Source organism: Callorhinchus milii, unplaced genomic scaffold (assembly GCF_018977255.1).
Source record: "Callorhinchus milii isolate IMCB2004 unplaced genomic scaffold, IMCB_Cmil_1.0 Scaffold1, whole genome shotgun sequence".
NCBI classification, from domain to species: Eukaryota; Metazoa; Chordata; class Chondrichthyes; order Chimaeriformes; family Callorhinchidae; genus Callorhinchus; species Callorhinchus milii.
The window spans coordinates 43,444,060-43,459,250 of record NW_024704742.1 but is presented as its reverse complement, the minus strand read 5'-3'; the positions used below and the strand labels follow the sequence as shown (position 1 = coordinate 43,459,250).

Below are 15,191 nucleotides of genomic sequence, written 5' to 3'. Positions count from 1 at the left end.
TTATTACATTCGATTAAAATGATCAGATATAGTGCGTATCTAAACTCTGGCTTGAGGGTTTTAAATTTTAGATGTGATTTGCTTTTCTTGGACCGACTGGCCATGCTTGACCGAGCCAAATATGGAAACTTTGATTTTGTATTGGAATTCCTAGATGAAAGCTTTTCCAATCTCCCCCTCCCCCCCCCACACACACACACAAAACAACATATCTGAATCCAAATTTCAGCAGTTATAGAGCTGTGCACCACTGATGCACTCCAATCCCATTTAATGCCTTTTCTACTTGCTTTACAAAATCTTCTCTAAAGTTTCTTGAAGCCAGTGAGTTTTGCTGCTGTGTATATATATCCATGGAGGTCAGCGGGTCTCCGTAAACTTAATTTGTGTAGCTATTGTTAATTTGCGACTCAGTACTGGCAGTATAATAGCCACTGTGTGAATCTGGACAGATTATTAGCAGTCTATCTGGATCGTGGAGCGCATCACAACAAAGAGTGATTCCTAATTAACATCTTTCTTTACTCTCCATCTCCCCAATGTGTACATTTTTCAGTGGGGAGCACTGGCCGATTTCTGTGTTGTTTTCCCCTTTGTTCCCCATTGACACTGAGTACAAAGCAGTGTTTAAAACAGAATCTGATAAATACGTGAAGAAGAAAAAAATAACAAAAGGTTTGAGGTAAGACGAGGGGAAATTGGACTAGACTAGATTGCTCTAGGAGAGCTAAGATAGAAAAAAAAAAGAAAGTTTAAAAGCAGTAAATGGCACTGGAGATTCATGGCATCCCTGTTACACTGGCCAGGTATAGTGCAGCTTTGCTTATAGCAGCATGTCTTCCAGCCCTGACCAGGTGGCTTCTGGGGTCAACACTAAAAAAACGCACATACTTCCAGGTTGCCACTGATATCACCCTGTGAAAGAAATGACATCCATAGGACCCCATGATCCGGTTGTTGATTTTTTTGCGCTTCACTTCTAATGCGGCTGCAAGCGATATTGGGCCCAGAATTCCCTGTATATACTTTTCTTTGGATGTGCGTTAACGTTACATTTACTTACATTATTATTAATTATTAAAATTCACCTGCCATTCTTTGATCTGATTAATTGGTCCAGATGCTATTTTGTCCCTCTATTCATCTGCTCACATAGCTTAGTGTCATCTCCACATATTTATACGAGAATCTTATGAGAATTGCACTCCTCTCATGTCACTTATGGATAGCGTGAACAGCAGGAAGCAAGAACAAATCCAGGTGGAACTCTGCTTGTCACTTCCCCCAACCTTCTCCATATATCACATTATTTTTTGTTCCTATTACTAAACCAGTTTCCAATTAAAGTAGCCAATTTGATACTAATTCCATGATCTTTAGCCTTCTTTAAAAAGTCAACATATCGAACTTTATTAATTATTATTTACTAACTTATGCAAATGAATTGTATCCACCGGGAAGCTGCTAATTTAGTCACTTCCATCATGAGGCATTATTTGTTCTTTCCAAATCCATATAAATTACTCATTGTGGAATCTGTTTAACTATGTATTGATTTCATCCTTAACATCAAACACAAAGATTATTTGTATTATTATTATGTCAAAATAACTTGCATCACTTCACAGGTAATTCCAACCCGCACTATAGCGAATTTCACTGTGCATGTGTGCAGCCAGGTGTGTGTCTTTATTACAAAACTGATTTTGAGATTATCAGATAACCACCTTTGTCACTTCCTGTTTGGTGTGCGAAGAAGATAGTATCATTGGTGGTGACCTGGAAGTCGGCCATTTTGTAGGATGAGAAATTGGCCAGCTTCCAAATCATTATATTGCATCAAAGTCACTCTGTTGTTCATGCCCAGCAAAGCAGGAACTGTCAGTGGCGATCTCTTGACCTGAGCTCAGCCATTTCAGCTCAAGACGTGTGTTGGTTGGCTGCATGTATGTGTAATCAATGGGATCCACAGTGACTTGCATTATAGGTGAATTTGCGGTATAGTAAAGCCATTGTGACAGGGCTGCACTGTACCTTAAAATGATTTTGTAGATGCACATAATAACAAAATTACATTTGTAAAGCACCTTTTATATTGGGAGGATGTCCCAAGGTGCTGAACGGTCAGGGATCAGGACCCGAGCGTGTGGGGCCGGGTTGGGATGAAGGAGCGCAGAAGGGGGTAGGAGGGCGGCTGAAGGCACGATCAAAAAGGAGGGTCTTGAATTGTGCCTAGGAAGCAAGGCGAAGGGACTGTAGGATGGAGTTCCAAAAAGTGGAGGCAAAGAGGCTAAAAGCCCATCAGCCGATGGTAGGGCGGGAGACATGGAGCAGGCTGGAGCCTGCTGAGCAAAGAGTGGACAGGTTGATAGAGGGTCAGCAGATCAGAGATGTAGGAGGGGGAAAGGCCATGGAGGGCCTTAAAAATGAGGACGAGGATTTTGAATTCTATCCTCTAGAGGGATGGGGAACCAGTGGAACCGGGTGGGGGTGATGGGGTCATGGAGCCTGGTGCGGGAGAGGACATGGGCTGCAAAATTCTGGATGAGTTGGGGAGGCTGATGAGGGAGTTTCTGTAGTTGAGCCTTGAGGTGACGAATGCGTGTATTACACACAGCAACCAGTTTACAAAAGTACGGTCTCACAAACTGAGATGAATGACAAATTAATTTGGAGGATTGTTGGCCAGGGCCCTGCCCTTTCCTAATGGCATAGGAATGTGACTGTCTGAAGTAAAGCAGACAGGACCTTAGTTTAAAGTATTTATCAAATGTCTTGATGTGGGGCTTGATTTAACTTCTGACCCATAGATGAGAGTTCTATCAGGTAGACTGTCACCAATAATGCTCTTAAGCATTATCACCATTAAAGATGTGTCATTCCCAGGCTTGTCACGCTCCTCCTAGAATAATGGGATCACATTTGTATATCCTCCAATTTTCAGAATAGGCTCTTCTTTTATCTATTCTGAAAGATATTAATCGGAACCTCACCCATTTCCTCTCACATTATTTCCACTCACATTTCCTTGTGGGTCTTCGGATGAGCCTCTGACTTGTAGACACTTGATTTGCTTAGTTGCTTCCCAAAGCATGTTCCACTGACATCAGCTCGTCTTTCCCGGGCCAGAATGAGGGATATGGAATTACACCACAATTTTCTTCCGTTTGGGAGATAACAAGCACTAGGATTAGACTGTATAGACGTGCGTTATTTTTATGACACTGTTCACCTTCAGGATTATCATTGGTGGTGCCGTACTTCATAAATGCTGCTTATTTTGGTTCATTGTTAGACCCGTGGGAGGAAGTAATTAGACCCCACCTCTCTGTTATCCTAAATAGAATTTTTTGACTGGATGGGAGCAGGATAGGAGGAGAGATAAGTTCAATTATAAATAGGTTTCAATGGATTTTCTCTCGGATTCTGAGTTGCTCCCCCGTCAAAGGCTTTCATGGGAACAATTTCTTCCTCTGCCCCCCTTTCCAAAGCGAATTGAGTTACTGAGACTGTGCTTCGTACAGTTAAGTCTAATTGTTTCATTTTTAACTTGTGTGTTTCTAACCTTTCCAACTCCTTTGATTTGCTAATATGATGTTCATTTCAAGCCTTTAATCACTTAACACCAATTACTCTACCATGTCAACCGATTATTTTGGTAATTGAATGCATTAAATCATAAAAATGGTACAACTTACCGGTCAGCTGTGGAGTCAGTCACGTGTATGGCAATGTTCGTTTGCTAGTGGCATTTTGAATTGGCATTTTATTTAGTTTTTAACACCGGTTTCCTAGCTAATCAGGTAGAATATCAACATGTTTGCTTTCATTTTGTGGTCAACTTCCAGGTCATCAGGTCAGAGTTACACATTTCCAGAGCACGGCAAGTGGCGCACATAAAGCAACCTGGTGACCCGGAAGTCAGCAATTTTTTAATGTGTGAGAAACCACCTGTGTTTGAAGGAAGATGGTGTAATTTGAATCAAGCCGCTGGCTTTCTGCGCACAGTTTGTCTGGTGTAAATCCAGTGTGACTGACTCCACACTTATAAGTAAACCTGCTTTATGACAAAGTTGTATTGCACAAAAGAGGAACTAATATGAAAAGTGATAATAATTAATATTATTATAGCAAATCCTTTATCTGCTTCCATACTAAGCAAGGCAGAATATAGCTAAAATATTGTGGTCAGTAATGAGAACTACATTAAACCTTTTGAGACACGCTGTTGGTGGCTAGATATTAAATCTGAACACCTCCATTAACCTGAGTAAAGCAATATTTTTTTCATTATTAATAGATGTTAGATTTTAATTAATTGCAGAAAAGTATTTTTTTATTTAGCATTGAATTTATATCGTAGTATGGAAAGTAATAATTTGATCTTAAATGGTCATGTGCTTATAGTTTTGAACAACAAAAACTTGCATTTGTAGCGCTCTTCATGCAGGATAGTGTTTTTGAGCTCGAGGGGAGTGAATCTTCATGCACATGTTGCATTGTAGTGAATGGTAATTGCATTCTCGAGTTTATTCAGAAAGAAATATGAGTTAAGATTGCAGTGGAAAACCTTCTGGCCATTGTTCTTCAGCTGTAACTTGGGGCATCAGAGCCCTGTAAAAGGCATGTCAGCCAGTGCAGTTAATGTACATTATTCCAGTATCTTGTAGTTAAAAAATGTTGTCACAAATCGGGTCTCTGGACACAATGAGAGTGCACAGAATCTTTTGTGCTAGCGCAATTCATTAATCCACAGGATACTAACTGCTAGATTGATTTTACAGTTAAAAATCTCCAGTTGTCTACAGCAATGATGAATTGACAGAGAAGACTGCTGTCCCTTTAGTTTGATAGAATGAATGGAAAGTATAGAAGAGAGTACATGCACACACTTAACCATGGCATGAAAGGTGCTGTGTCAAATGCAAGGATTCTTATTATTAATCAAAGCAGGGAATTGTGATTCATGTAACTCCGATGCTACTATTAACTTTACTCGCCAGCTGAGGATGGTCTAGGGTTTCTAACTCTTCAGATCCTTTTACGGCTTCTTGTTCCTCTCAGGTAGGATGTAAACTTCTAGGTTACCTGGAACAGATAGTTTAGTGTGGGTTCAGGCTGGGCTGGGAAGGGGTGCATGTCTTGCTCCAGACCAACTGACAGTATGTTTTTTTTATAGATGTGTTGCAGAGTGTTCTGTATTTTTTTTCTCATCAGTGTGGATAGTGATCGGTTATTTTGTGCTCGCTGGAAGTACTTGTTTATAGTCTGGAGATCTTGTGCAGATAGGATGAGCAGATAAGCCAGGGTAGATAATATGCTATCCTTATCGCTTGGTTTTGGAGCCACTGGAGTCTCTTGATTTGGAGCTGGCTTGCTGTGTACTTAGCAGGGTGGTCGTACACTAGAATTGGGCAGACATATGCTTTGTATAGGCTTAGATTGTTTTTTGCAATGGCGCCATTCTTCTTTCATAAAGAAGAAAAGTTGGTTCAGATGCAATGTCGTCTGTGCTTCATCCAAGTCGGATTTGTTTGGAAAGTAATTCCTAGAAACGTCTTCCCTTTGGGCAATCTTGATAGGTTTGAGTAGCAATTCTACTCTCATCCTCCTTGCTGTGCTTATTCCTCTTGGAAAAAGAGCATGCCCTGGGTTTAATAGGATTCCTTATTGGCATGCCCACTCCTCTAGGATGTCTAGTGAGTTCTGTAGCTTGTCCAATGCAATACCCGAGCTCGGGAATGAGATGCAGATGGCGATATCATCTGCAAACTGAGAGCAGCCTTTGCTTGGGTATCAGAATGTCATTGATGTTAATTAGAAACAGGAGGGGGCTGATAGCTTCAGCGGAAGAACAAAAAAACATCATATGCTCAATGGGGAGAATGGCCTTGGGTTGTAATTTTTATAAGTTCTGGATGCCAACTGTTTTTGTTTCTTGTGTATTGTCTAAAAATGTTCATCCACGATTTTGACTCCACACTAAATTTTCTCTTATTTTGCATCCAGGTTGTTGTGTCCACAAACATCGCTGAGACTTCACTTACCATTGATGGTGTCGTATTTGTGATTGATCCGGGCTTTGCTAAACAGAAGGCAAGTATTGTTTGATTAGAGAATTTTGGTCTGCATAAATCTTCTTGTTAGCAATTATCATTCTTCACTGCTGTATTGTTGCTTGAGAATTTAGATAGTTTAGGGTTCACCACTGATCTGTAGTCTGTATCTCTGTGGAGGTGGGGTGGGGAGAGAGACTGGGAAAGTAATTTGTGTTAGTGATTCCTCCCCCTTCCCCTCCCATTGAAAGCAAACTGAAGTAACATTCCAGGAACACTAATAGCCCTTCCGTTACCTCAACTGTGGAGATTTTCTTGGTAGAGCTCAGGTATTGTGGAAAGGTAGGCAATTTGACCATGCATGATGACAGCTTATTGGTACCACCCTTGCCCTGAGTCAGAAGGTTGTGGGCTCAAGCAGCGTTGGGACTTTGATCTCGTGGTCTAGGTAAACATTCCACTGGACTGCTGGGGAACGATCCATTGTCAGAGGTGCTCGGCTTTGGATGAGATGCTAAACCAAAGTCTTCCTTGTGTAAACTTTGAAGATTCCATGTCACAATTTGAAAAGAGGGAATTTCTCCCAGATAGAATTGGGTAATTCGGAGATCACATTACACAAAATTGTGTGTATATTACACAAAAAAGTCTGTGTGGCAAAAATCAGCGTACAGTGAATGCAATTTTTTTTAAGAAACAAGACTTTGTAATTCGAAGTTGTTTGTTTTGTCACGCACCTAACCGTCATCAGGTGATTGTCAGTCAGATCTCAGGGACTGAAATGAAACTTGCCAGTTAATTGGTCGTCAGACTCCGCCACTGTGAAGTGCTCTGGGACGCTACCTTGTGTGAAGGGAGCTAGATAAATGCTAGTTGTTGTGTGTCTGACGACAAACTGATGGAGGTTGGGCTGAAATGAAACATGTTAGTTAATTGGTCCGTGTTATGTGTGATCATTTACAACACATTTTTTGGGATACCCATGCATACACAGTACTCATGTTTAAAAAGCCTAAGGCTATTTCTGTTGGTTCACAGCTGCTTATTGTGATAGGATGTGCACAAATTGTCTGCAGTGCTTGCTTTACAGTGAAGTCCTGTGAAGCACTTTGAGACATCTGGATGATGTGATAAGATGCAATACCAAATACAAGAATGTTTATTTATAGTTTAGCTCAATCCTGTCCTCAGCTGTGGCCATTCCTCCAATTTTATTTTAAAAGAAAGTGGATTTCAGCTGACAAGGCCAGAGTCTAAACAAGTCTTGAATATGTTGGACGATGCTATTGGTTTACTCTTGAGCTCTCCAGCACTTGACTATCATATTAGATTTTTGTAGTTTGTGTTAATGGATCTTAACCATCCTTATACCCAGATCAGTTAAAAATAAATTGAGCTTAGAATAACACAGCTTCTTTTAAACCTTTTGCTCTTATTGTTTTTGAGGTCAGTCAAACTCTAGTTGATTTTACCAGAGTGTACTTCTAGTTTATTTTGGAAATGCAACTGAGTAATGTGATTTTTTAAAGAAAATTAATTTCCCTTCATCCCATTGTGTTATATTGTATGTTACGTGTTATGAAGGCAATTACAATTCCCATAGGCTAGATAGAAACTTTGATCGAGCGAACACACACAATACTGTCCTCATTATGCGTGATTAACCACCTAACAACTAGACCCAAACACAAAAAGCATGGAAATCATTGTGTCGTTTACAGTCCTCTGTTGCTCAGATTTTCTACTTTTCCTTTGTAATGTTGTCTTTCTGTGATTACAAGGTGTATAACCCACGTATCCGAGTTGAATCGTTGTTGGTGACCGCTATCAGTAAGGCTTCAGCTCAGCAAAGAGCAGGTCGTGCTGGGCGTACCAGACCAGGAAAATGTTTTAGACTTTACACGGAGAAGGCTTACAAAACCGAGATGCAGGTAAGCATATTATTGTGGGCTCTACATTTTTAATGGTTTGCAGACTTAGAAAGTAAAAGTTATTCTTGAACTGTTCAATAGTCTAGTGATATGGTGCTGGATTTCAGTTTTACGGTCAGGACTTGCTTTCCACCTCAAGTAATTCTGTACTGTCCTCAGTGGAACGTGTTCGCTATGTTTGCAGCCAGGCTTTTACATGCGACTCTTGATGATAGAAAACGCTATTTCTAGGAAGGCAATCTGTCATGTCCTGCATTACTGTTGTCATTGGATAATGCAGAATACCTTAATTTTGTCTGGTCTTAACAGCAAGGAGCTACAAACTTTAAACTACTGCATTAAAAAAATTGTAATATCATTTCATGGTTCAATTGATCCAAATGCTCTAATGTAAAGGCCTATTCAGAGCAATTCAAACACAAGCTTATAAGTATTATTTAGAATGCCAGTTTCACCCACCAGCACAAGGTTATGACGTTTCGCAATCTTCCTTCTTAATATCCAGCACAAGAGTTGAGCAGGATCCGATGGGGAATGGGGATGAGTAATATAACCTTTCTTTTAAAATATATAAATATATTAATGTAAGTTTTAGTTTTCCACCTAACCTGACTCCCATTTGTTCTCCTCCTCACCCCCCCCCCCCCCCCCGCACAAAACCTCATTCAGTGGTACATTGATTATCTCTGCTCCGATTATCAACTAGTTTTCACCCTCCGCTACCACTAGTATGCTTTGGCACAGTTTTCCTCTACTGTGCTCGGTACAATAATTAAACAGCACCAATATCAATTGTGTAATGAACCCTGCCAGTTTTCTTTTGTTTTATATATAGCAACTCAAGTAACAAGAACATAACAAGTCGACTTGCCAACAAGGAGACGGGAGCTTGAATCACAGTCTCAATCTGCAATTTATGCTCCAGTTTCCACCAGCAGCAGGAGAGTCCTGCTTGCTTTGGAATAATCACCCATCCCTTCTGGAAAAGAGTATTTTTNAAAAATCAGAATTTTCCATCTGCGACTTTGCAGAAATGAGCAGGCTCATCAGCTTAGCAATGTACAGCAAGCTTCCGGCAAGAGGTGTCTCCGTAAATCACTTGAGCAGGGTGAAATCGTGATGGTGGTAGTGTGTTTGAAGAAGGAAAAAAGACTATGTAAAAAAAGCCTGGCAGGGTGCATTACACTGCAAAAGAGTAAGATTTTCTTGGCTGTCTCTTATGAGAGGTGTGAAAGAGAAAAGCAGTGTTTGCCTTTTTTTTGTTTTTTTAAAAAAACTACAACTTTGGGACTAACCAGATGTTTCGGATTCTGTACACTTCTATGTTTCAGCAGCAAACACTAAGAGAATAGTCTGAATCAGATTCAGGGGAGCAAGGGAATAACACTTGTTGTAAAATTCCTATGCTACTAGATTCAGGGTCTTAGCTTAGCTCATTTGGTAGCACTCACGCCTGTGAGTCAGATGATTGTAGGGCAAGCCACGTTGGTTCTTGGAACAACAAATTATATAGCACCTTTTACATCAGAAGGGAGCCCAGAGGCACTGAAAGGGAACTCAGTCCAGCTGACACCAATGCAGTGCTCGTGGCAGCTGCATTATTGAAGACGCGATCCTTCGGAGGAGACATTAAACTGGGGTCTACTCTGCCTGTTCATGTAAAGATTTCACAAAATTACCGGAAAAGAGAAGGGAATTTCTTTGTGTGTCCCGGCCAACAATCCTCTGAATAAAATTGGTCAGTGGTTGCCATATTCACCTACAAAATACAGTCACTCCACTTTGCAGTAAATCCTGTTAAGTGCTTTGTGATGTCTTCCTAATGTGAAAGGAGCTGTACCAAATGCAAGGATTATCAATTGCAAGTACTGTTCTTCAATCAGGGTTTTTGTTGAATTGATGGAAGATGCAACATTTGTTGATTCTCTTCTAGAAATTGTCAACTTTATGTTTGTTGCTTGGAGTGGGGTTGCGGGAAGAAGTACCTTCTTGTACCTTTGTTGTGAATGGGAGCATTTTGGAAAGTGGTGGTGTTTTGGCCGTCGTGATTTGCTGGAGTGCTTTGTGCAGGGCTATTAAGAAAGTTCCTCCAACTTGAGTGATTTTTTTTTTTATTTCCACAACTTTGTTTCCTAATTTTGACAGCCTTTTAATATAAAAAATAGACTATAGAATGGCCATGTGGTCTCTAGTATTCAAATGTTCTCCCCTGAAGCTGCACCAAATATCACTGCTCCTAAGTATCACCAATATAAAATTTTCGCTTCAGACTTTTAGTCTCTCCTTGGAAACTGTCATCGCAATAGTTGGTATCAGATCCTTTGCTCAACTCTTGTTGCCTGAACCTATCATGCAACCCAATCTTCAATGTGACTGATCTGTCTTAACTACAATGGTATCATTTTGACCAGGAAATGTCTCTCTGCTCTTTGAAAAGAGTGCTTCCTTCTGTCTCAATCCTGACAATTCATCCTCTGCAGTGTGTGCAGTACTAAATGAGATTGTATGTCACCTTCCCCCCTTCATTCCTTGAATTGAAAAACCGTTCACATATCAAGATGACACCTGGCTATTCTTTCAATACATCTTTGAGGTATTTATTTTCCTGGTCACCTTCATACATCATTGCTTCCTTTGGGGAGAATATGCTGACAGTTCTGTACAGGGAGTTCATGGAATGCAAGGTCGTGCTGACTAGTTTGCCATCACTATATCACCATTAACACAATCCTGTGTCCATTGAATCTCCTAACTGCACCCTTGGTTCTCTACTCCAGTGTGCGGCCAGTGCTATGATTAGAATGAAGACAGTCCTGCCTGACGGGTGATCTTTCTGTCATCGGCCTGATTCACGAGCTTATGCTTGTGGTAGTTTCTAGGACATTTATAAGTCACTACACTTTACAGTAAATTCCGTGAAGCACTTTGAGATGTTTTGATGATGTGATCAAACACTTATGAAATACAAGGATTATTGTTACAGAGATGTGTCTAACTTTTAATGTGACCCCACCCATTTGCTGCTTCAAGTTGAGGAGTGGGCATCAGAAGAGAAAGTTGGACAAAGGAATTTTAGATCTTTTTGATTTACATTGTAAAGATGTGACCATTCATATCCATCATTTTCTGCATTGTACTCTCTGGGGTTCTGACAACTTTTTCCAGGTATGCAATTAATTGCTTTTTTTTTTGACAGGACAATACCTATCCTGAAATCTTGAGATCTAACCTGGGTTCAGTGGTTCTGCAGCTGAAGAAGCTTGGTATTGATGATTTGGTTCACTTTGATTTCATGGATCCACCAGGTATGTGACTGACCTTAGTTTACAGATATCGGAAAACCTCATTATAATAGAATTGGCCGCAAAAATGGTCAACCTCTGGGTGGTCATGTTGTCTGCGTCAGTGACAATCTGACAGCCCAGATATCAGCCATGTTTAGTGCAGGAAGCAAGCTGGCCAGCACTGAAAGTCAAGGTGCAAGTCCACAATAGACCTGTGGAAAAAAAAAGCTGGAGCTTTAATGGGATTTCTGTGTTCCTTCCGCTGTCAAACTCCCTATGCTCCAGTATTTAAAGCTGATTATTTTTTGATATATTTATGATATTTATGATCTAGCTATTAAATTTGGAGTTTAGGGTTGTTTTAAGATTTTTTTTCGGTCATAGGATTTCTGTAAAATGCCCAGCATTATTATTTTGTGAGGGTCAAGAGGGAGGGAGACATCTGTCTTCGTTCTTGTTTGTATCTGATGAAGTCTGTCTTATATGGTGCCTCCCAAAGTGATGGATCAAATGCAGCAAAGGGACTTCACTGCTGTATTGTCCAGCAGTGCCTTACAGGCAGTGGTTGTATTCCTGATATCTCATCGAGGCTATGTTCAGACTCATCCCTGACACTCAAAAGTACAATTCTGTTCCTAAAACAGGGATTGTTTTAAGTTAGTCAGTTTAGAAAACTTAACTAGTTTTCAAAAATGGACAAATCATGCAAAGTACATTTCAGAAGCAAAAAAANGTACTTAATACAAGTTAACAGTTTTAATGTTCTCAACATAAGATGCTTTTCAATATTTCAAAACGTCAGTCTGTCCATTCTTTTCCTTTACTCTAGTATTTTATCATTCAAATTTTACCTTTTCAGTTGTATTCTGACATGTTTTCCTGTAATCTCATCTGACCAAGTATCTTAACTGAACGCAAACTTACCTTACAATAAACTCCATCTATACTATTCAAATGTCCCTTCTCTGTATGCATCTCTCAATTTCCAGTGTTCATCTACCAACACAATCTAATAAGGCACTTATCCTCCAAATAGCACTATCTACAGTGCTGAGCATATGAAACTGAAGTTTTTAATATTCGCTTGTGTGAAGTCAATGAGTACTGTAATGTGTAGAGGTAGCTCGTTCACAAAAGCTAGACCAGTGAAGTCTCAAATTAAAGTTGCAATTTCCCTCACAGTTCTTGCACATTCAGACTTCCTTACAAACCCATGATGTTAATCTGGCACATTCGGCTCAAAACACTCGGCTCAACACAGAGCCCTGTAAGCAATGGTGAGTGTAGTGCGAGTGGCATTCGCAAAGGATCCTGAAATGGACCAAGTCCATTTCAGCATGAAGGTGAAGTTCACCAATTGATTAAGGGGTAAAATGAAATGAAGAAAGAGCTGAAACAGGCCACTGAAAATCAGGAGCAACACCATGAAAGGAGCATTGAAGATAAGTGGAGACGCAATAGCCATAATTGACAGCTGGCAGTTTGCTTTGCTTTCCCTCTTGACACAGTTATAAAGCGACATCCGGGCAAGCAAAATTTTCCATCCCTGATGTGAGGAGAACTGTTATGTGTAGAGAATGAGTTGTGTTTTTTAAAAAAAAATCAAGTGCCTTTTTGTGCTCTGAAAGTAAACCTGTCATCACGCCAAGAAGGACATCATGATTGATGGTGTGTAACCCTCTGCTACCCAGCTGGTGGGAATCATTTGAGGAAGTACCGATTTTCTTATGGTCACTTTTTATATGTCCCAGACTTTTTTTTAAAAATTCAATCCTCCACAAAATTGTTTTGTCTTTACAACCTTTTTTGCTTTCGTCGAAATTAATAGGCCATTTATATTGTACCTTTAGTGTCAATTCAACTGCCCTTCAGTCTTTTAATGTTCGGCAAAGAGCAGGTCACACTCCTGGGTCTTTAATGGCATTATAAAACGTTCCATTTCTGTTACCAGGACTCTGAGTGTTATGTTGTGCAAGAGCAGACACAGCTTTCTCTTTTTTTCTCTCTCTTTCTCTCTCTCTGTATTTGAAAATATAAATGCTAATTACCGCTTCTGATTTTCCTTGGGTGTGTGTTAGTGGGGTGGGAGGATAGAGGAGAGAGGGGTGTTGTTTGATTTGTGTTTTTCAAGTTAACAGTAGTGGAGACAAAACTCAACACATAGTTTGTAAACTTCAGAGCCTACATTGAGCTCTAGGTTCTACATTTTGCTTAATATTGCTTTCTTTGGGTTCATCTATCTAGAAAAGCTGAACTGCATGCTGTCCTAGACCAATAATATAAACTTTGAGTGATTGGATCAGGAAACCCCAAAGTTAATTGTACCAAAAAGAATTAGGAAACCAGGTAGCTCTGTATTTCATTCAGGTTCTAGTGTTAATTGTTTTTCTAAATATTATTCTCCAGCTCCTGAAACACTGATGAGGGCCTTGGAACTTCTGAATTATCTGGCTGCACTGAATGATGACGGAGACCTGACTGAGCTTGGATCCATGATGGCAGAGTTCCCATTGGATCCACAGTTGGCCAAGATGGTTATTGCCAGCTGTGAACACAACTGTTCAAATGAGATCCTCTCTATCACTGCGATGCTGTCAGGTAATAGCAGGGGTGAAATTGTCAAAAGCCTGACTTGGTAGGGTTGATCTATTTGAGGCTCTACTTTGCAGATGCAAAAAAAGGTGCAGTACTGATTCTGTATTGAGTGGTAAACATTGAGTATTAAAGGGGAACGAAATTTCTGAGCAACTTGCTTTTTGCTCAAAGAAATAAAAGCAAAATAACCTGGTTCTGAAATCCTGAAGTAAGAAATCCTTGCTTAAACACACCATGCGATCCACTTTGCTCTGGACTGTTCACTTATGCTACATGGAGTTGCTGAGCATGTCATTTCAGTTTTAGCGGAGTGGGTGAAGACAGCAGCAGCTTGCTTGCAGTTATATAGCACCCTTCACGTAGGATAGCATCTCTGAGCGTTGCACATTGGTGCGTTTGGATGCCTGGGAGTTGATCAGGAGCACTCTTGGCAGTGAACATTTAGTACTAGTGAGTGTATGACATTACCCAGTGAATTTCCTGGGGTTGGCTCACTCTACTTTGACCTATTGGCTGAACCAAAGCTGCTGTTGTCCCTATGAAACTTACTGTAATACAGTGCTGGATAGCCTCATGCATATTGGGTCCTAATTAGTGTGTCTGAGCAAAGGTTTCTTGCTTTGGGCAAATTATTTTATAACTTTCAAAGCAAAATGGACTCCCTCTAGCTTTACCTTAGTGGCCCTTTAATAAAGCTTGCAGAAATACTTTTGTACTGGAGAAAATATTTTAGCAAAAGTAAGCAACCTTTTCCGTTTTGATGAAGGTCATGACTTTTTAGACCCTTTAACACTTTATCCTTCCTATCTTTGAGCCATGCATTCTAAGCAGCTCACTTTGAACTAGAAAGAAAATGGTATCCTAATGAAGGCATGGTACTCAAATGAAAATTGTGATTATTCAGCATTATTAGATTCCGAAAAATATTTCAGATCTGCAGGATAAATGTTGGGTTTTTTTTTAAATCCCCAAATGCACATCAGTTTACAATCTGACATTTCTGAGAATCCAGACAAGTACAGGGAAAACTACTGCAGGTTAATATTTGGCAAGTTAACAAGTTTTATCATCTGGATAGCTACGTTTGGTTGCAGCGGTAATTGAACTAGGTCTGTTGAAGCAGAAAACTGCCTGTTGGAACGGAAATGGATGCCTTTCAAAGCAAGAATTTCTCTGAACATTTTGGGCTTGCAATGTTAGTTGTTTGTGCCCAAAATAATTCTGTGCCGAGGCTTGCGATTTCAATAATAGAGGATTAACTTCAGAACCATATTGGTCCCCAAGAATCAGGAAAGGCACTATTTCAAAACCATTGTTGGATAGTA

At 40.1% G+C, this 15,191-nt stretch overlaps 1 protein-coding gene across 4 annotated transcripts in view; it reads left to right on the top strand.

The window, feature by feature from the left end:
- Nucleotides 1–15,191, top strand: part of dhx15 (DEAH (Asp-Glu-Ala-His) box helicase 15) — a 75,687-nt gene that overhangs the window by 49,472 nt on the left and 11,024 nt on the right. For all 4 annotated transcript variants that reach the window (XM_042341036.1, XM_007889046.2, XM_042341043.1 and 1 more), the window contains exons 7-10: nucleotides 6,010–6,096; nucleotides 7,838–7,987; nucleotides 11,184–11,292; nucleotides 13,678–13,869. In XM_042341036.1, the coding sequence (XP_042196970.1) occupies nucleotides 6,010–6,096; nucleotides 7,838–7,987; nucleotides 11,184–11,292; nucleotides 13,678–13,869 (538 nt within the window). The remainder of the gene's footprint in view (nucleotides 1–6,009; nucleotides 6,097–7,837; nucleotides 7,988–11,183; nucleotides 11,293–13,677; nucleotides 13,870–15,191) is intronic.